This window comes from Podarcis pityusensis, assembly GCF_964106645.2.
Source record: "Podarcis pityusensis genome assembly, chromosome: 8".
In the NCBI taxonomy this organism is placed as follows: domain Eukaryota; kingdom Metazoa; phylum Chordata; class Lepidosauria; order Squamata; family Lacertidae; genus Podarcis; species Podarcis pityusensis.
In genome coordinates, this window is record NC_138033.1 from 9,657,278 (window position 1) to 9,677,925 (window position 20,648).

Genomic DNA, 20,648 nt, shown 5'->3' on the forward strand with positions numbered 1-20,648 from the left:
ACCTTATGAGGAACGGTTGAAGGAGCTGGGTATGTTTAGCCCAGGAAAGAGGAGGCTGAGAGGAGATAGGACAGCCATCTTCAAATATCTCCAGGGCTGCCACATGGAAGATGGAGCAAGCTTGTTTTCTCCTGCTCCGGAGGCTAGGACTCGAAACAATAGCTTCAAGCTACAAGAAAGGAGATTTCGACTCAACATCAGGAAGAACTTTCTGGCAGTAAGAGATGTTTGACAGTGGAACGGCTCTCCCTCAGGAGGTTGTGGACTCTCCTTCCTTGGAGGCTTTCAAGCAGAGGTTGGACGGCCATCTGTCATGGATGCTTTAGCTGAGACTCCTGCATTCCGACTCTACATTTCTATGATTCTATGGAGACTCAGCAATAATAATAATAATAATATATTATTTGTACCCTGCCATCTGGCTGGGCTTCCCCAGCCACTTTGGGTGGCTTCCAACAAAGATTAAAAAATACATTAAAATGCCACACATTAAAAAATGTCTTCTAAATGTCAGGTAGTTGTTTATCTCTTTGACATCTGGTAGGAGTTCCACAGGGTGGGCACCACTACCGAAAAGGCCCTCTGTCTGGTTCCCTGTAGCTTTGCTTCTTGCAGGAAGGGAACCGCCAGAAGGCCCTCGGAGCTGGACCTCAGTGTCCGGGCAGAACTATGGGGGTGGAGACGCTCCTTCAGGTATACTGGGCTGAGGCTGTTTAGGGCTTTAAAGGTCAACACCAACACTTTGAATTGTGCTCAGAAACGTACTGGGAGTCAATGTAGGTCTTTTAGGACCGGTGGTCTCAGTGGCTGCCCCCAGTCACCAGTCTAGCTGCTGCGTTCTGGATTAGTTGTCGTTTCCGGGTCACCTTCAAAGGTAGCCCTTTGAATGGAAGGAAAGTTGAATACTCTTGCGTTAGACTGCCATTAAATGCACGGGGCCAGGAAAACAGGCTCACTGCTTTTTGACTTCCCCATCTGGGACGCTTTTGCAATGGGGGAGGGTTTCTTGGGTTTCACCTTGTTTTCCGTCACTGCAGCAAACGTTGGTGTCTCCTCCGGAATTACGACTTGGGCCACTTCCACATTTGGAGGTGGGGAGAGGAGATGTGGGGAAGGTGCAGCAGGGCCAGGCTTACCCCATAACTCGAGGGCTCAAAGCAATGGTTTGGTAGCAGAAGCAAACATGTCCGACGACTGGGGAGATTACTCCGATTACATAGAGGTACGTAACTCTCCCTTCGTGTAGCAATGGGGATAGCTCCCTGCTCTGTCAACGTTTGGGGTTTTAAAAACTGGCCCTGCTCCTCTGCCTTTAAGCCAGGGTGAGCTGGTGGGGAGTTGAGAAAAAGGGCAAGCATCCTGCGCCTTTAATAGCGATGCAGAAGAGGAAGGTATAGCTTGTTGCTCAGAGCACACGCTGTCAAAATCACCTCTTCTACAACATGCCAATTAAAAGCACAGGAGCCCCTGTCCTGTTTGTCACTTGGCCACCTTTAAGAGCAGGCTGAGACACAACGTTAGCGATGTTCACATACACACACTCACAGACGCCTGTTTACCTGGGGTTGGCTTGGAATAAGAAAGCTGTTTCCCAAATTGTGAAGGGTTGCCAACTTTTCTTTCAGCCAGGGCTCTTCTGCCTCTCACCGGTGAATTATAGGCTGGAACCCATTCGTTCAGCACCTGCTTAAAGTCCTCCCTTATCAGTGGGACTCCAGGCATGGCTATTTTGGGTTGGATCCTGTGCCTTTGCTGCCGGGGGAGGAGTGCTAACCTTTTTGGGGTTGGCTGACACATTGGCCCAGGGTCAGTCCTGGGTGTTGGGATGAGGGTGTCACACGTTAAATTGGGGGGGGGGGGCTTGGTGAGAACATGTGGAGTCCTCAAGGCAGCCTACCGAAAGGCTTTCCCACCGGCGACCCAAACTCTTTGACAGATTCCCCCCCCCCCATTCATTCATTGTGAAATATGGTAAATAATGTCGAAGTTAAAATTTGGGGTGGGGGGGATAACAAAAACAAAACAAAACCTCTCTTCTTTACATTCCAACTCAGAATTTTTATAATTCATTCATAGTCAAATCTGGCAAATAAATAAATAAATTCAAAGTTTGAAATTTGGGAGGGTGACCCCCCAAAACGATTTTTACATTACAAGAACAGGGACTCACTGTCTGTGAAAAAATGGGGGGAAAATTGAAAATGTTTAATGGACACATTTTGATGGGACTGGGGATGGCATATAAAGCCCTTTTGGTATCACAGTATCACGGGTCTAGGTCAGCAAACATTGCCGTTGCCATTATTTTAATCAACATTTTGTTTGTGTTATATGTGTATGACGCAGTGGAGGGCTGGGTGGAGGCACCTAAAAAGCTTTCGGCATCTTGACCCCATAGTAGGGGACTCTCAGGAGCAGACAGTTTTATTAAAAGCTGAAATAAAAACGGCGAGACATTTTTGGTGGCGGTGGGGAATGTATTGAGTGACCACGAGAAAACCCTTTTGTGGGGGTGATGGCGCCAGATGAAACCCACAGACCAGCTGCTGCTGCTGCTTCTGCATTTGCCTCCAAACCTTTGAAAATTATGAAACCCAGTGGCTTTGTCCCAAATTAAAAAAAACGTGCCGTGAATTTGTGCTGGAAGATTTCCTTCAGGACGAGTGAGTTGAATCCCCAGAGACTCCCCAGCTCACTGTCTCCCTCTCTCCTTCCTAGTACCCCACGGGCTACCCCGAAATTGACCCCGGAACAGCCCCCTGCACACAAGATGAGGTGGGCGCCTTCTCTCGTTATTTTGGCCCAGCGGTTTTCTCCGTGGCCTTTGTGGTGGGCTTGGTGGGCAACGGCCTTGTGCTGGCCATTTTGGGCCGGCGCCCTTGCCCTTGGCTCTTCGCGGACTGCTACCTCTTCCAGATGGCCGTCGCGGATCTGCTGCTAACCTTCACTCTCCCTTTCCGCGCCGTCCAGTTCACCCAGGGCTGGGTGTTTGGAGAAGTCTCCTGCAAGCTCGTGGGCGCCATTTCCACTGTGAACAGCTACAGCACCGTCTTCCTCCTGACGTGCCTCAGCGTGGAACGCTACCTGGTCATCATCCACGCCATGCAACTCCACCACCTCGTGAAACTTCCCCACACGTACCTGCTCTCCACCCTCGTGTGGATCGCCTGCTTCGGCCTGTCCGTGGTGGACCTCCATTTCCGTTCCGCGACCTACGCGCCGCAGGCCGGAGCCGTCATCTGCCACCTGAGATTCGACGCCCGACAAGCCGAGTCTTGGCGGCTGGGCCTGCGCTTGGTTTCCTTCCTCTTCGGCTTCTTCTTGCCTCTCCTGGTAATGGCGGTCTGCTATTTCCGTGTCTTCCATCGCCTGCGCCAAGCCAGCATCTTCTGCAGGCACCAGGCTGTGCGTATCCTGCTGGTAATTCTGGTTCTCTTCGTCCTCTGCTGGGCGCCCTTCCATGGATTCATCTTCGTGGACAGCCTGCAGCGCCTGGGCCACGTGGCCCGAGACTGTGCCAGGGAGAAGATTCTGGATTTTGGGTTGCTTTTCACAGAGAGCATGGGCCTGGTCCACTGCTGCCTCAACCCCCTGGTGTATGCCCTCATGGGGGTCAAGTTCCGGAGAGAGCTTTCCATGTTGTTCTGTTGTCGGGACAGGGATGTAGAACGCCAGCGCAGGATCTCCGACTGGGAATTCAGCCAAGCCACAGAGCACACCATCACCCGACCCGCAGACTATTCCATCATGATGTGAGCATTAGGGGCGAGAGGAAGCCTAATTCAGAGGACCAGATCTCTTTCTCAAAGAACTGGAACCCCAGGAGATAGAGAAACATTCTGGTTTGTTAAGTATAGCAATTCACTGAAATTGTAAATGCTTGTTGTATACATTTGCTACGCGTCTAAATTGGATTGGTTCATAACGGAATTCTGGTGGTTCTCATGTGATTGGCTAATGTTGGTCACAAGGGAGGTATCCAATGAAGGAGAGACTCTTTCATGCGAAGCACGAGGACTGTGTGTTAGAATCCACTGTGAACACTGCTACGTGGAGTAGAGCGTCGGGGTGCTTCTGCTTGAAAGAAAGAGAGTAAAGCTGCAGGAAAAAGTAAAAGTGGGAAACTCTCATAGGACCTGTGGCTGTAAATGTGATGTTTTCATTCATCTATAATTGTAAGTTTCTGCAAGTAAAGTTTTTGAATGTTAAAATCTGGACATGGGTTTGATTTCCAAATAAGGGTGTCCGTTAGATATACGATTTAAGCTACTTAGCTGTGATTTCACTACTCTTACTTCAACATGGTTATGGTGGAAATCAATATTTAGTATCATTCATTGGTTTATAGATATATAATATAGATCAGGGGTAGGCAACCTAAGGCCCGGGGGCCGGATGCGGCCCAATCGCCTTCTCAATCTGGCCCACAGACGGTCCGGGAATCAGTGTGTTTTCACATGAGTAGAATGTGTCCTTTTATTTAAAATGCATCTCTGGGTTATTTGTGGGGCATAGGAATTCGTTCATATTTTTTTTCATAATATAGTCCGGCCCACCACATGGTCTGAGGGACAGTGGACCAGCTCACGGCTGAAAAAGGTTGCTGACCCCTGATATAGATAGATAGATGACAGATGATAGATGATAGATAGATGATAGATAGATAGATAGATAGATAGATAGATGATGATAATAATAATAATAATAATAATAATAATAATAATAATAAATTTTATTTATATTCCGCCCTCCCCAGCTGAAGCCGGGCTCAGGGCAGCTAACAACAATCAAATAATCAAACAATCAAATAATCCAACATTCTAAAACATTTCATTATAAAAATTAATTAAAATCAAATTAATGGCAACCGTTAAGCAAATTTCTGTGCAGGTTGCCAGAGGAGGGAGTCAGGCTGGGCACTGACCAAAGGCCTGGTGGAACAACTCTGTCTTGCAGGCCTTGCGGAAAGATGTCAAGTCCCGCAGGGCCCTAGTCTCTTGTGACAGAGCGTTCCACCAGATTGGAGCCGCAGCCGAGAAAGCCCTGGCTCTAGTTGAGGCCAGCCTAACCTCTCTGAGGCCTGGGACCTTCAGGATAGATGATAGATAGATAGATAGATAGATAGATAGATGATAGATAGATAGATAGATAGATAGATGATAGATAGATAGATAGATAGATAGATAGACATAGATGATAGATAGATAGAAAGATAGAAAGATAGATAGATAGATAGATAGATAGATAGATAGATAGATAGATAGATGATAGATAGATGATAGATAGATAGATAGATAGATAGATAGATGATAGATTAGATGATAGATGATAGATAGATAGATGATAGATGATAGATAGATAGATGATAGATAGATATAGATAGATAGATAGATAGATAGATAGATAGAGATAGATGATAGATAGATAGAAAGATAGAAAGATAGAAAGATAGATGATAGATAGATAGATAGATAGATAGATAGATAGATAGATAGATGATAGATAGATAGATGATAGATAGATAGATGATAGATAGATAGATATAGATAGATAGATGATAGATAGATAGATAGATAGATAGATAGATAGATAGATAGATGATAGATAGATAGATGATAGATAGATAGATGATAGATAGATAGATATAGATAGATAGATGATAGATAGATAGATAGATAGATAGATAGATGATAGATAGATGATAGATAGATAGATAGATAGATAGATAGATAGATAGATGATAGATTAGATGATAGATGATAGATAGATAGATGATAGATGATAGATAGATAGATGATAGATAGATATAGATAGATAGATAGATAGATAGATAGATAGATAGATAGATAGATATAGATGATAGATAGATAGAAAGATAGAAAGATAGAAAGATAGATAGATGATAGATAGATAGATAGATAGATAGATAGATAGATAGATAGATAGATGATAGATAGATGATAGATAGATAGATGATAGATAGATAGATATAGATAGATAGATGATAGATAGATAGATAGATAGATAGATGATAGATAGATAGATAGACAGCCAGACAGACAGACAAACAGATAGATCCCAGAGACAAAGTCTAATTTCTTCAGTCTGTCTCTTCCCCTCCTGCTGCGTCTTATCAGAGGCCGGGTGAAGAAAGGGAAACCTCCCCCAAAGTGGAAGGTTCCAGCCTTGCAACAGCTTCAAAGGTGGTTACAAAACACCGAGCACGCAACTGACATCACCCTCACAGGAATTACCGTAAAGATCATCTCCTGTCTTGGTCAGAGGAAGTCGATTGTGCACACCCCCCTCATCCTGAGAAGTAGGTTTCATCATCACCCTTCAAGGTGTTCGGTTTGCGGAGATATCTCTGAACCCTTAACTGCTGATTGCCACTTCCCCCTCTCTCGTTGGCCTGCTCCTGTGCCTTTAAACATCACCCCAGAAACGTAGGGATGCCGCAGGTGAAGAAGCCTTGTCTTGTAGGAGAAGCTTCAGCTACCGAATGCCATGTGTCTACCGTGACAATTTGAGCAACAAGGATTGCACACCTGCTACTGTTGGACCCGTGTCTTGTCTTGGCAATGGACTGGATTACAGCCAACAAACTGAAGCTCAATCCAGATAAGACTCAGGCTCTGTTGGTGGGTGGTTCCCTAGACCAGATGACTGGGAGCTCACCTGCTCTTGATGGGGTTACACTTCCTCTGAAGGAGCAGGTTTGTAGCTTGGGGGTCCTCCTGGATCCTCTGCTGTCGCTTGAGGCTCAGGTGGCCTCAGTGGCCTAGAGTGCCTTCCATCAGCTTCAGCTGGTGGCCCAGCTGCACCCCTATCTGGACAGGGACAGCCTAACTCCTGTTGTCTATGCTTTGGTAACCTCAGGATTAGATTGCGTGTTTAGACCTTTTAACCTCCCCCTTAAATAAATTCACTCAAATTTTGGTTTGGTTTTTGACAGAATTTAGGCCACAACTTTATTGATTACAGAAAGTGACTGGTTGCAAAGGCTCTAGTTCGACTAGCTCCCTGCCATGCAGGTAGCGCTGACCCTGGGTACCAGCATAGGTCAGCCAAGGATGAACACCTGGATAAGCGGAAAGCCGGGAACCGACTATGTCCACCACCCAGATGTCTCCCTGGACTCAGGCACAGGCACAACCCCTCTCAGGGTTGACCAAACTATTGAGTCCCTGGATTCCTTTAACGGAATGCCCTTCACATAGGGATGGGGAGAGTGTTCCCCCATCTCTAACACCTGAACTAGAGCCTATCCGCAACCTTACAAGTTGTGACGATTTGCTATGCGGCAGGCAAAACCCAAATGGCAACAGCCAATCAGCCAAGTGGGGAAAATTCCTGCCATGCCCCTGTCCCAATGACAGACGACACACGACTGCATAGCAAGGTCAAGCGCAAGCCCTAAATATAGGGAGAGGTGGGCGGGTGGTCCGATGCACTGGCCCAAAGAGGAAGCTCAGGGTCACGTGCATGGGCAAAAAAAGGTCTCTCGATCCGTTTGGCTAGTGTCCCATTGGCCTGATTAAACCCAGAATCGAGGGACCTACCAATAGAGTGTTGTGGCTATCCAATCGTACCCACCCACAACACAGGGTTTGGTTGTCAGGTCGCATGGCAACACGTGCCCTCTTTGAAGGAGGACACAATTTACTGCAATGCGTTATACGTAGGGCTGCCTCTGAAGACAGTTTGGAAACTTCAGCTAGTGCAGAATTCAAAGGCCAGATTGCTCACCGGAGCAAGATGGTTTCAGCATATGACCCTGATCCTGGTCTGACTGCACTGGCTGCCAATTACCATATTTTTTGCCCCATAGGGTGCACCGGCCCATAGGGCGCACCTAGTTTTTTTGGGGGGGGATAAAGAAAAAAAAATTATTTCCCCCCCAGGGGCGGGGCTGGGGCGGGGGAAGCCCAAGCTTTCCCCGACCCCAGCCCCCAGAACAGGCTGCTATCCACAAGCCTGGGGAGACCGGCGCGACTTCCCACCGGTCTCCCCAGGCTTGCGGATATCTGCCCGAGGCACACTGCACAGCGCGCCCCAGGCTTCGGTATACAGGCTGCTATCCGCAAGCCTGGGGAGACATGCGGGAAGTCGCGCCGGTCTCCCCAGGCTTGCGGATATCTGCCCGGGGCACGCTGCTCAGCGTGCCCCAGGCTTCAGGATGCAGGCTGCTATCCGCAAGCCTGGGGAGCCCGGCGGGAACTCCCGCGGGCTCCCAAGGCTTGCGGATAGCTTCCTGAAGCCTGGAGAGCGAGAGGGGTCGGTGCGCACCGACCCCTCTCGCTCTCCAGGCTTCAGCGAAAGCCTGCATCTGCCCCATAGGACGCACACACATTTCCCTTTCATTTTTGGAGGGGGAAAAGTGCGTCCTATAGGGCGAAAAATACGGTAGTTTCCGGGCCCAATTCAAAGTGCTGGTTTTGACCTATAAAGCCTTAAACGGCTCAGGACTTCAATACCTCAAGGACTGCCCCCTCCCATATGAACCTACTCAGACCCTGACATCATCTTCCGAGGCCCTTCTTCATGTGCCTCCTCCTTAGAATTGATGCACCACGCTGGGTTCAGGACTGAGTACCATAATATACGACTTTCAGATATCCTCATACCTTAGGAATTTGTCTGTACCTACGGTACCTATCGGCGTTTATTTACCAAAGCCAGACTAAACGTATTTCCCTCGGAAGTTCTAAATGGCGGGCTGAGAGGCATCCCCTGTCGGAACAGGCTTTGTTTATGTTCCCAGGACATCGATTGTACGAAGCATATCCTACTGCATTGTGGGCAATATGAGCAAGCAAGGGGTTAACTGATCAAACCCCTACTGGCAAATTTGCCAGGAAAATCCGAAGCCTCCCATATTAAATATCTTTTGGAAGACAGGTCAAATGATATTACACTGGCCGTGGCTAAGTTTCTTTTGGAGGTTATAAGAAACGAAGATGATTGTGCCCTAGATAAAACAAAATGACTTCCTTGGTTCCTTCCATCTGTCTGTCTGGTCGTTTTAACTGTATCTAGTTTTGAAATTGTTTTGTGGGTCTTTGGGCCGCAATAAAGTTTTGGTGATGATGAGTACCATAATAAATAAACCTGACAATGAGGTAGGGTGCCCATACTAAGTTTTATTTTTTAAACACAGCAATGTAGTGCAAACTCCTCCTAGTCTTTTCCGCTTTCTGATCTTCCCACCAAGTCCATTCCAGTTTTCTACCTGTTGAAGACTTCTCCCACCTTTAAATCTTGGGAACTTTAGTTCTGTGATTTCCCTAAGAACTACAGCTCCAAAGAAGGCACACTTTAGAGATTCTTAGTGTACTCACAAAACTACAATTCCCAATATTGGGCGCCACAGTTTTTTGGGGGGGCACCAGCTTTCACACTTTTACGCAGGCGGTTTGTTTTGCTGCAGGGAAGATAATCAGTTGTAGCCTTTTTCCTAGATGAGGAACCCCCTTTTCCTTGAAGAAAATCCTCAAGTATCTCATTCGTTGGCAAGCACCTCTTGGATCCAGGAGTGGTAGTTGCACACTGTTGTGTACACGCCAGGCCTGTTTTTCTGGGCACATCCAGCACCCCAGGACACAACGCCGGTCAATTTTCCATTACACACCAGAGGCCCACCAGAATCTCCCTGCAGCCAAGAGCAGACAAACAAAACATGACTGTCTGAACTAGAATAAGGGGAGAAACTGAGCCACACAAGAACACCTCTCTCTCTCTCTCTCTCTCTCTCTCTCTCTCTCTCTCTCTCTCTCTCCTTAATCCTTCCCTCCATAGGAATCAAGTACATTTCCCCGCAAAATATTAGTTATTTGTGTAGCCGAAGCTGTTATAAAAAATAAAAAACATAAAATGGAATAAAATAACGTTACACGCTTAAGATCATTATTGAAGCTGGGCACCATGTCAAATAAGAGCTTGCTCCCCTAAAGAATTTAACTTGTCAACTGTACAAACTTTTGTTCTTAAAATTACCGCTCTAAAGGCAAGGTAGGCCACAAGAATTAGAGATGAATCTGTCGATTTTGGTTTCTCTCACTTTCCCACTTCTCTAATCCTAAATTGAGTTTTCCATGTTTTGGAAGCAATTTGCAATAATAATAATAATAATTCCTAGAGAAAAGTGGTGAGCTTTTTAGCGCAAATTTCTCCTAATGTACTTTTTTTGCAGTTCTGACAAATATGCACACTTTTTGCAAGCCGCTTTCCCTAATATAATGCTATTTTCAATGCTATTTTCACCAAAGCGTGCCTTTTAATGGACACTTTGTGTGCATTTTTGTTTGGACAAGTGCAGCACAAAATTCAGAGACGTGCAAACTTCGAAGGATAACTGCATTACAGTTCCCGTATTGCTTTGAAAGGCACAAATTAAGTAGTTTCTCATGCAAGGAGAGGAACATCAGAGAGAAAGTGTTAGTGTTGTTCATGATGAGCTGATTTACTAGTTTCAAGGAATGGATCTTGAAGTGATGTGCAAATGGCTTTAGATACCTGTTAGATCCATAAATTACCATACAGGATATATTCAACACAAACAAAACAGCGACAATTTGTTGTTGACAAAGCACAGCTGGACATATAAAGGGCCCCATTACCTGATTCAGTAGCTTAGGGCCTCATCAAACCTAAATCCGGCTCTGCTGATGGGGCTTCTCCTTTTTCCCCTTCCCACCCCCCCAGTTCAAGAAACCCAGTTTCCCTCTTACCTGGCAAGAGTCTTTGCCGCCCTCTATGTAGCCAGCGCAAAACATGTTTTTAGTGATGCGTCCAGGATAGGAAGTCTGGCAGGCAGAGGAGGACAGAATCGGCAACTTCAGGCATTGCAGTTTGTCTGGGTATTCGACTGGGGGAAGAACAAAGGTGAGTCTCAGTTAGCGACGGTGTGAATCTGACCTTTTCGGCTCCCCAGTCGTAAGTTCAGCTCTTCACAATTCCATGCTGGTTTGCCACGGTTATTATTTTGTAAAGAAGGGTCTCAGGGCAATATCTGGTACACAGGCTGAGACCCTACCTGCCCGTGGACTGTCTCGCCAGAGTGGTGCATGCTCTGGTTATCTCCCACTTGGACTACTGCAATGTGCTCCATGTGGGGCTACCTTTGAAGGTGAGCCGGAAACCACAACTAATCCAGAATGTGGCAGCTAGACTGGTGACTGGGAGCGGCTGCCGAGACCATATAACACCAGTCTTGAAAGACCTGCACTGGCTCCCAGTACTTTTCTGAGCTCAATTCAAAGTGTTGGTGCTGACCTTTAAAGCCCTAAATGGCCTCAGTCCAGTATACCTGAAGGAGCGTCTCCACCCCCATCGTTCAGCCCGGACACTGAGATCCAGCGCCGAGGGCCTTCTGGCGGTTCCCTCACTGTGAGAAGCCAAGTTACAGGGAACGAGGCAGAGAGCCTTCTCGGTGGTGGCACCTGCCCTGTGGAACGCCCCTCCACCAGATGTCAAAGAGAAAAACAACTACCAGACTTTTAGACGATATCTGAAGGCAGCCCTGTTTAGGTGAGCTTTTAATGTTTAATAGGTTATTGTATTTTGGTGTTCTGTTGGAAGCCACCCAGAGTGGCTGGGGAAACCAAGCCAGATGGGCGGGGTATAAATAATAAATTATTATTATTGTGAGGGATAAACGCCGTACCTCCTGAAGTCCGAGTGTTCCCCCAGCCTGAGACGAGGCAGTCCTCTCCTGCGCTGGGGCAGCTTGGGGAAATGTCAATGGGCTGGACAAAGGCGTTGAAAGTGACCGGCTGCGAGAGTTTGATCAACATGAAATCGTTGTCCGTGGTGCGCGCATCGTACCCAGGATAGCGGATAGCTTTCTCCACCTGGATGTGCTGTTCAGTACCTTCCTCCTGACTGGTGTCATGCTCCCCAAGGTGGGCCATGAGAGTTCGGGGGCTGGAGAGAGAGAGAGAGAGAGAGAGAGAGAGAGAGAGACTTTGGTGTAAACTCAGAGTGATTCACAGTAAACCTTCTCGAGAGCAAAGAAGCACAAAGCCAGAAGCAGGCAGGTCATGATTTTAACCCGGCCTCAACCTTGTGCTCCATCCAGAACCTGTGTTTTTAAAATCACGGCTCAAAATCACTTCATCAAAAATATTTTAAAATCACGCCATCAAAAATATGTAAGAGAGCAAAAGCAACAAAGAGGGGCTCTCTGAGCCTGCGCAGAGTGCCTTTCCTGCGCCACTACTTCATACCTGCCAAGTGCCCCAGGAAAAATGGGACACCCTAATTTTTTTCGCGCAGCAGCCAGCCTGCTTATATAGAGCTCCACTACAACGCAACAGTAACAACTTTCTGTAACTATCCAATCACTGAATGTCACTTTCAATTCCTTATTTGCATATGTGGACTTAGTGAAAACTATCTACAGTATCCCCCAGCTGGCCCAGGGTGAGAACTTCAGTACATAACAAAAAATATATTTTGCTATCACCTGACCCACTGGGCCAGCCAAAGTCCTCTCTGATGCCTTATCCAAATAGTGTCCAGCATGCATGGTAAGTTTTCCAATCGGCAGATGATTGTCTTTTAAAGAAAAGTTATTTGAATGTCTCCTAGTTTCTTTATGGGAAGCAGGGAGAGCAATATGGGGTGTGACTTTGAAGCAGATTCTATGAAAGTTCTGGACCCAAAACTGTTGTTTTCTTAGTGTACACATCTGGCTTTCCCCAATATACTGCCAGTTCTGTAACTCAGTTGAATACCCCTGCCAAGCCCTTTCTGCCCCAAGGAGTCTGCAATGCAGCCATGCTTGCTTTTTAAAGAATGATCCATATAAACCCACTGACCCTACACATTAAACTCACGTTTTGTAGCAATGGGCAGCCGAGATGACCCAGCGGTCATTAATGAGGGAACCGCCACACCACCGGTAACCAGCACCGTAGGTTAAGAAGACTTGCCAAGGCTGGGAGTGAGCCGGACACTCGTACCCGGCGATGATCTTATCGTCGTCATCGTAGCCATTGAGGGGTGTAGCTGCTGCAGGAAGACAAACAGGCGTGCACCGTCAGTGGAGATTGGGGGTTGCCAGTTCCTCCCCCTGGCAGGGGCTCCTGCACCTTAACACAAATGACAGGCCTTTGTGCAGCCCAACAGGGTCTTGAGAAGCCTTCAGATTTTAGTAGTTGTCTGGGACTGGGAAGGCAGATCCCGGACATCCTGTTTGTTATCACGAGAGAAATGATATATAATGAGATGAAAAAGATGTTGAAATATACATTTATTAAGAAACCAGAAGCATTTTTACTTGGCATTGTAGGAGATGATATAAATAGACAGGATTGTAAGTTGTTTTTATATGCAATGACGGCGGCAAGAATATTATTGGCGCAAAAATAGAAACAAGAAGAACTACCGACGAAAGAAGAATGGAGGATGAAACTGATGGACTATGCAGAGCTAGGTAAACTAACAGGAAGGATTCAAAACCTACGGGACCAGAGATTCTCAGAAGACTGGAGTAAATATACGAACTATTTGAAAAGTAATTGTAATGAAGAGATTACGCTAGTAGGATTGCAAGAAGTTTTGTAAGGAGGGTTATGTGAAATATTGCAAAAAAGACTATGAAGAGAATTATTAGTTAGTGATAATTAAGAGTAATAGAAAAAAATAGAAAATGCAGAATAAGTGATAAAAACAGAAAATCACCAGAGGAGCTGACGGAAGTCAAAAACATTGTATAAGATAAGAAATTCTATTATATGAATGTTGGAAATGATATGTTAAAAAAACCAATAAAAATATTTTTTTAAAAAGAAGAAAGAACAGCGGTCGTTTTGGTTGCCACGATCTCACATGATTTCTTGTTGCAATTCCCTCCCCCACCACGTGTGGCTTTTTTGGGGCCGCGATCTTGCATGGCGCCCCAACACACACGTTTGTGAGCATGGTGCCTTAAAAAAACCCCACTTTTTGGGGGAGGGGACCATGATGTGAAATTGTGCGAGATTGCAGCGACCAAAATGGCTGCCACGCTCTAGCAATGAAAAAAGGGGAAGATGTTGCTTCAGAAGATGTCGCCCTGGATTTTGCCTTCAAAGTGTTGGAGGGTATGAAACTAGGGAGGGGCTACAGATGCATGGTGGGCAGAAATACAAAGCTGGGAGACTGAAACTGATTGGAGATGGAGATGTTAGAAGGAGAACCCACATACTCAGTGACTACTACTAGGCTAGCCATGATGGCTAGGCTTTACTCCATGGTTGGAAGAAGGAGTAGGCCTCTGAATGCTGGTTGTGAGGAATCACAAGTGAGAAGAATGGTCTTGTGCCCAGATTCCTCTTGAGAAATTCCCATTGGGTCATCTGGTTGACCAACATGAGAACTGGATGCTGGCTGATCCAACAGATGTTCAGATATTCTTAAGAACCACATCGCAGCTTTGGCTTGAAACCCCCAACAAAACCACAACCATGAGCTGTAGTTCTGTAGCTAAATGTGCAAAGCCCTCAGCCTCAGGCCACTTAGCTGCCCAAGTCACGGAGGGGGTTCCCATGACCACGTTAGACTCATGGGCGTGCAGTTCCATCACTATTATATAAAGCATTGATGTTGTTGTTGCAAAATAGGAGATCAATCCCTAGTGCTCTCTATAGGTGAAGGAAATTGAAATTGAATTGAAATACTTTATTGTCGCTTGTACAACTTGTATAGATTGAGATTACACGAGCACTCCCCACTCAGCTCTCTTAGTCTTATTTCCCCTCGTTTACTGACGCACACACACCAAATCCGAAAGTCAGTTGCCCTGTTGTTATCTTTTCATTCAGCAGCCTAACAGCCCACGGACAGAAGCTGTTAGTCGCCTGTTAGTGCAACTAATCCTGCTTCTATATCTTCTGCCTGAGGGCAGGAGATCAAGAAACTGCCGGCCAGGGTGTGAATCATCCCTGAGAATTTTCCTCACTCTCCTGAGGTAACGTTCTCCCGCTATTTCATCCAGTGGATTCACGGGACAGCCCATAATATCTTGTGCTGTATTCACCACCCTCTGTAGGCACTTCCTATCAGTTGGTGTCAAACCAGAGTACCACACCGTGATGCATTATGAAAGGACACTTTCTATTGTTGACCGGTAGAAGATCATCAAATGTTGATTGACATCGTTCTTTCTCAATATTCTGAGGAGATAGGGCAGGGGTCTGCAACCTTTAAGACAAAAAGAGCCACTTGGACCCGTTTCCGAAAAAAAACAACTGGGAGCCGCAAAACTCGTCATTATATAAATAACTTTTTTGTCACTTTCTAATTATTTCTTTGTTTGACCCCTCAGAATTACACCTCCTCATAGAAATAAACGTTAAATTAACAAGTTACCTTTTTGTGTGTGTGTGTTCTTCACTCCCCTTCAAAACAGTGACCAGCGTACATGCCCCTTTCAATGCAGTGACCAGCGTACATGCCCCTTACAATGTAGCGGGCGGGCGGGAAGGTGACGTCGGGACGGTGCGTGACTAACGCACGCACCGCCCCCATGCGACGTCACAGCCAGTACAGCGCCCGCCACAGTGGGGAGTGTCGGGGCGCACAGTGCGCCTCCTCCCCTCGCTAGTATCTGCCCCGGAGCCGCGGCAAAGGTGTAAAAGAGCCACATGCGGCTCCGGAGCCGCGGGTTGCAGACCCCTGAGATAGGGAATGCCCCTATCTGGCAACATCACCTCAGATGTTAGGAGGGGGCTTGGACTAGATGACACTTGGGATCCCTTCCAAATCTACGATGCTAAGCTTCAGGAGAAAGAGAGAGAGAGATCTTACCTGCAGCACCCAGGAGAACTGCCAACAGGAAAATCGCCATTGTGTCACAACGAGACAGAACAGTGGTCACCCTGGATCCTTTATATTTTAGCCATCGCCTCCCCTAATCTCACAGCTGCTCAGTTGACAGGCCAAAAATAGAAAGAACAGCCCCCACTATCTACGTTTTGAGGGAAATAGTTGTCAGTTCCACCTGACACATTCCCTGGATGGGAATTTTAAAATAACCCAGAACGGCGCACCCTGTTCTAAAAGCAGTCAAGGTAATGTAGGCCTTAAAGCAAAGAGTTGTTTCTTCCTCCTCCTTCTGCAGTCCGTTCTCAGCACTCAGGCTTCCATGGACTATTTGCCTTCTCTCTCATAAGCCGCTATTTGGATTTTTGAGACCTAAGGGTGTTAATGGCAGCCACAGCTGGACAGAGCAACCAATCTGTAGGCAAGTGAGGCAAATGGAGTTTCGGATCCAGGAGATGTTGGGTTCTCCTGGCTAAAGTGGGGTTGTGCTGGTGTAAATTCAGCTGGCTTAAACCCCTCAAATGGGACATCCGGGAGGACTTGCACCAGTTCCAATCCTCCCTCACTTCAGCCATGTGGACCTAGTAACCCGTGAAAGAGGGCTGGGAAACTGTGGCCCTCCAGATGTTGATGGACTCAGGCATAGCAGCTTGGCCCTGCAACTGTGGCCTTGGCGCCGCAATCTGTGGGTGCCCGGCCCCTTCGTGGGGAATTTTGTGGGTGCTCGGGCACCCAGGACCCCAGGGAGCTGGCATCTATGGATGGACTCATCTGTCACCTGGGAGATGGAGCAAACTTGTTTTCGCCTGCTCTGGGAGTCCACGTCATCTTTCATGCCACACACAACACTTCACTCTGATTGTGATGGTGAACAGGCTGGCCGATGTGAGCAAACAAAGCTATTCGCAGTCAGCTGCCGGCCTTGAATGTTGCTCCACGATCGATGAGCCTCACTCAGGCAAGACACCTCACTTCCCCCTGAGGGTTGGACTGTCCTGCCATGACTTTTAATAAGTACAGGTTTTTGTCCCCGCGCCAAAGAAACGGAAAGGGTCAAGTTTACTCCGACCGCAATTAAATTACTAGCGCTTAATGGGTTGCTAATTTCACCAAAGGACAGCTTGACTGGCGACCCTGGCACGGAAACACAAGGACCAGCTTGTTTGCCAGCAGATGACGGTCTGGGCTTGGCAGATGACGTTTCTGCACCTTGCCAAGTTAAACACACTTCAAAGGCACCTGTCTGGGAAAAATATGTACCCTCAGAGCAGGGGCGAATTTCTGAGGGGGTCAGGGAACAAATAGTATTTGGCTGCAAGCTGTAAGATATCCCAACGGCAATCTCACACACATGCCATGTTTGAAAGCTGGTTTAAACTAACCACAATTACCTTGAATTTCTGCTTAACCCTCAAGAAAGAAAGGCATTTTCGCTGGCCAGCTTTAATTCAAATCCATCCAACCTCCTTTGGGGAAGATTCTCAGAAAGGGTGGAAGAACTTGCCCATGTGAAGACCACCTGGTGGAAACCCTTACACATATGGTTCTTAATTGTAAACTGTATGCTGATCTCCGCCAGCAATTTCTAGATCAACTCTGCATCCCCAAATGGAAACCAGAGTTGGAGGTCATACATTTTCTATTACTGGGGAATGATCAGGAGCTCACCAAGTTAGTGGCTAAATATCTCTATTTGGTTTTTTGTCGTTGAAATACACTGCAGACGTCTGATCTCCCCGGAGACCTAGAGATGTGACGATAGACTGCTCTGCCTCCTTTCTTTTAGCACATGTTTTGTGCCACTGGGGAAGTGGTAATTCTGTATTGATTTGTTTTGGTTTAAAATTATTTCTTGAATGCTGGTGCCACAATAGGTAAGAATTTAAAAATATGCACCGGTGTGAAGGTGTTCAGTGCAGATGTGTACGGGTTCACGTGGGTGTGTATTACTTACAGAAGTGTGTGCTTCTCCACACAGTGCATAACTATGGGAACTCACACTTGCAGGAGGCTGTGAGGGTCACCAACTTGGATGGCTTTTTTTAAAAAAAGGATTGTTGGACAAATTCATAGGGGAGAAAGCTATTGATGGCTTCCAGCGGTGATGGCTCTGCTCTGCTTCCATGGCTTCTGGATACCAGTACAGGAGGGGAGAAATGCTCTTGTGCTCAGATTCTTCTTGTGGGTTTCCCATGGGTGTCTGGTTGACTGCTGTGAGAACAGGATTCTGGACCAAATGGGCCATTGGGTTGATCCAGGTGAAAGAGGAGAGCGCAAAATATGCGCTGAAGCTCAAAAAAACGAAGATCATGGCCACTGGTCCCATCATCTCTTGGCAAATAGAAGGGGAAGAAATGGAGGCAGTGAGAGATTTTACTTTCTTGGGCTCCGTGATCACTGCAGATGGTGAAAGCAGTCACGAAATTAAAAGACGCCTGCTTCTTGGGAGAAAAGCAAGGACAAACCTAGACAGCATCTTAAAAAGCAGACATCACCTTGCCAACAAAGGTCCGTATAGTTCAAGCTATGGTTTTCCCAGTAGTGATGTATGGGAGTGAGAGCTGGACCATAAAGAAGGCTGATCGCCGAAGAATGAATGCTTTTGAATTATGCTGCTGGAGGAGACTCTTGAGAGTCCCATGGACTGCAAGAAGATAAAACCGATCCATTCTGAAGGAAATCAGCCCTGGGTGCTCACTGGAAGGACAGATCCTGAAGCTGAGGCTCCAAGACTTTGGCCACCTCATGAGAAGAGAAGACTCCCTGGGAAAGACCCTGATGTTGGGAAAGATGGAGGGCACGAGGAGAAGGGGACGGCAGAGGACGAGATGGTTGGACAGTGTTCTCGAAGCTACCAGCATGAGTTTGACCAAGCTGCGGGAGGCAGTGGAAGACAGGAGTGCCTGGCGTGCTCTGGTCCATAGGGTCAAGAGGAGTCGGACACGACTGAACGACTAAACAACAACAGGAGCGATCTTTTTCTGTTCTCATGTTTTTATGAGGTGGTCCCACTCGCCCACACTCAGCACCCCTGTCCACAAGTTCCCTGTGAAGAGGGATTGACTGTTAAACCATTCTGGGAATTGTAGCTCTGTAAGGGGGAATAGCGGCCCCCCCCAACAACGCCCAGCACCCCTAACAAACTACAGCTCCCAGAATTCCTTGAAGGAAGCAACGACTGCTTAAGGAGATGTCATATTTTAAAGATAAGGGGCGCATGACGCCTTAGGTCCTGGTTGTCTCAAGGACAAGGTGAAGCTTTATATCCCAGCTCAGTCATTGAGGTCATCTGCAGGAGTGAGACTGGTTGTTCCCTGAGCTGGAAAGGCTCATTTGACCAAAAAAGGGGGGGAAAAGGAGCCTTTATTGTCATTTGCTCACTGTTGTGAAATTCTCTGGCAATAGAGAAAGCAGGTAACTTCCGCTTCCTGGGGGGGGGGGGGGAATCTATTCTTTCAGGCCTATGCAGTCAATAAAGAAGGCATCTTTCCACAACAGTTAGCTGATTTCTGGTTTTAACTTGGTGTATGTTGTGTTTCTTTTTAATTGTGGAGGTTTATGTAAATCTGTTGCAGTCTGCTTTATCTTTTTTTTGTTTTTTAAAAAAATAGAAGGTAAAGGTAAAGGGACCCCTGACCATTAGGTCCAGTCGTGACCGACTCTGGGGTTGCGGCGCTCATCTCGCTTTATTGGCTGAGGGAGCCGGTGTGCAGCTTCCGGGTCATGTGGCCAGCATGACTAAGCTGCTTCTGGCGAACCAGAGCAGCACACGGAAACGCCGTTTACCTTCCTGCCGGAGTGGTACCTATTTATCTGCTTGCACTTTGACGTGCTTTTGAACTGCTAGGTTGGCAGGAGCTGGGACCGAGCAACGGGAGCTCACCCCGTCGCGGGGATTCGAACCGCCGACCTTCTGATTGGCAAGTCCTAGGCTCTGTGGTTTAACCCACAGCGCCACCTGCATCCCTCATTTTTTAAAAAATAATTGTTTATAAATATATTTGCTTTAAAAAGAAAAAGAATTAAAGAAGTCTTGGATGCACCAGATGATGGTCTTATTATTTGCAGCGCTGAGTGACCTGAGGTCAAGCCTTAATAAAAAAACATTTTAAGCAGCGGTGACACCAGAGACTAGCAGTTTGTTCATAATTGGTAGTGGCGTGGGAGTAAATTTTGAGGGGCAGGAACTTGTCATGAAATCTTCAGAACAGATTACGGGGAACCTCCAGCTCCTGGGCCAAATTAGGCCTGACAGGAATCTTCATATATTTTTCAGGGTGTCACCTGGTGATTGACAAGAGGGCAACCCCACCCGTCTGTCAGCGTGGCCTGTGGAGGAGCTCAGGATTTAGCCAGCCTAGATCCTGCTCCTCCCTCCCACCCTATAACCATCAAACCTGTTCCTAGCTAGACTTCAAGGCAACACATCAGATTTTATTATTGCCTGTGGCATGACTGCAGCTGTACAAGTGGTTGCCTGGGAGTAAGCTCCATGAAACACAGCAAGGCTTACTTCTCCGACAATATAATTTCAACTTGCAAAACACACTGGGCTTTAACAAAATATCTTCAGCCAGCTGGAATGCAGCACCTTTGGCTATTAATTAAACAATCCTGCAGAGAAACATCCACCATCTAAATTGCTATCCTGAAACAGGAGAGCGGTCAAAGGAAAGGGACGACGTACCCAGCCTCTCCTGGGTTATTTCCCAGAATGGCTTTTTTTTTCTGTGATAATTTATCACAAACAAGCTTGAAAGTTACAAGGTCATATGTTTTCCAGGACAAGGAGGGTCTGTCCATTACCCTAGTACTCTGGAACATATCCTCACTCTTGCTGT

General features: G+C 46.8%; 2 protein-coding genes across 3 annotated transcripts; one reads left to right on the forward strand and one right to left on the reverse strand.

Annotated features, from left to right (window-relative positions):
- Positions 1 to 1,181: 1,181 nt before the first annotated feature.
- Positions 1,182 to 4,137, forward strand: LOC308484046 (C-X-C chemokine receptor type 3-2-like). The gene is made up of 2 exons (XM_081018541.1): positions 1,182 to 1,222; positions 2,719 to 4,137. The coding sequence occupies exons 1-2, from the start codon at positions 1,184 to 1,186 to the stop codon at positions 3,754 to 3,756; spliced, it is 1,077 nt and encodes a 358-aa protein (XP_080874667.1). The 5' UTR covers positions 1,182 to 1,183; the 3' UTR covers positions 3,757 to 4,137.
- A 4,988-nt stretch (positions 4,138 to 9,125) lies between these two features.
- On the reverse strand, positions 9,126 to 16,907 carry LOC308484378 (trypsin-like). Of its 2 annotated transcripts, XM_081019286.1 has the most exons (6): positions 16,586 to 16,907; positions 15,793 to 15,952; positions 12,840 to 13,014; positions 11,666 to 11,925; positions 10,731 to 10,867; positions 9,126 to 9,652 (listed from the first exon to the last, which is right to left on the reverse strand). In XM_081019286.1, exons 2-6 carry the CDS (start codon positions 15,830 to 15,832, stop codon positions 9,503 to 9,505), a joined length of 762 nt encoding a protein of 253 aa, XP_080875412.1. In that variant the 5' UTR covers positions 15,833 to 15,952; positions 16,586 to 16,907; the 3' UTR covers positions 9,126 to 9,502. The 2 variants fall into 2 exon arrangements, with proteins under 2 accessions (XP_080875412.1, XP_080875411.1); XM_081019285.1 differs by having other exon boundaries at positions 15,793 to 16,907.
- Positions 16,908 to 20,648: the final 3,741 nt, after the last annotated feature.

Bases quoted from the DNA above. Each gene is read 5' to 3' on its own strand.
- LOC308484046 (XM_081018541.1), top strand. From the start codon at position 1,184: ATGTCCGACGACTGGGGAGATTACTCCGATTACATAGAG. The intron at 1,223-2,718 runs GTACGTAACTCT...TCTCCTTCCTAG, and splicing joins ATTACTCCGATTACATAGAG to TACCCCACGGGCTACCCCGA.
- LOC308484378 (XM_081019286.1), bottom strand. From the start codon at position 15,832: ATGGCGATTTTCCTGTTGGCAGTTCTCCTGGGTGCTGCAG. The intron at 10,868-11,665 runs GTACGGCGTTTA...TTCTTCCCCCAG, and splicing joins GAACACTCGGACTTCAGGAG to TCGAATACCCAGACAAACTG. The intron at 9,653-10,730 runs GTAAGAGGGAAA...TCTTGGCTGCAG, and splicing joins GCGGCAAAGACTCTTGCCAG to GGAGATTCTGGTGGGCCTCT.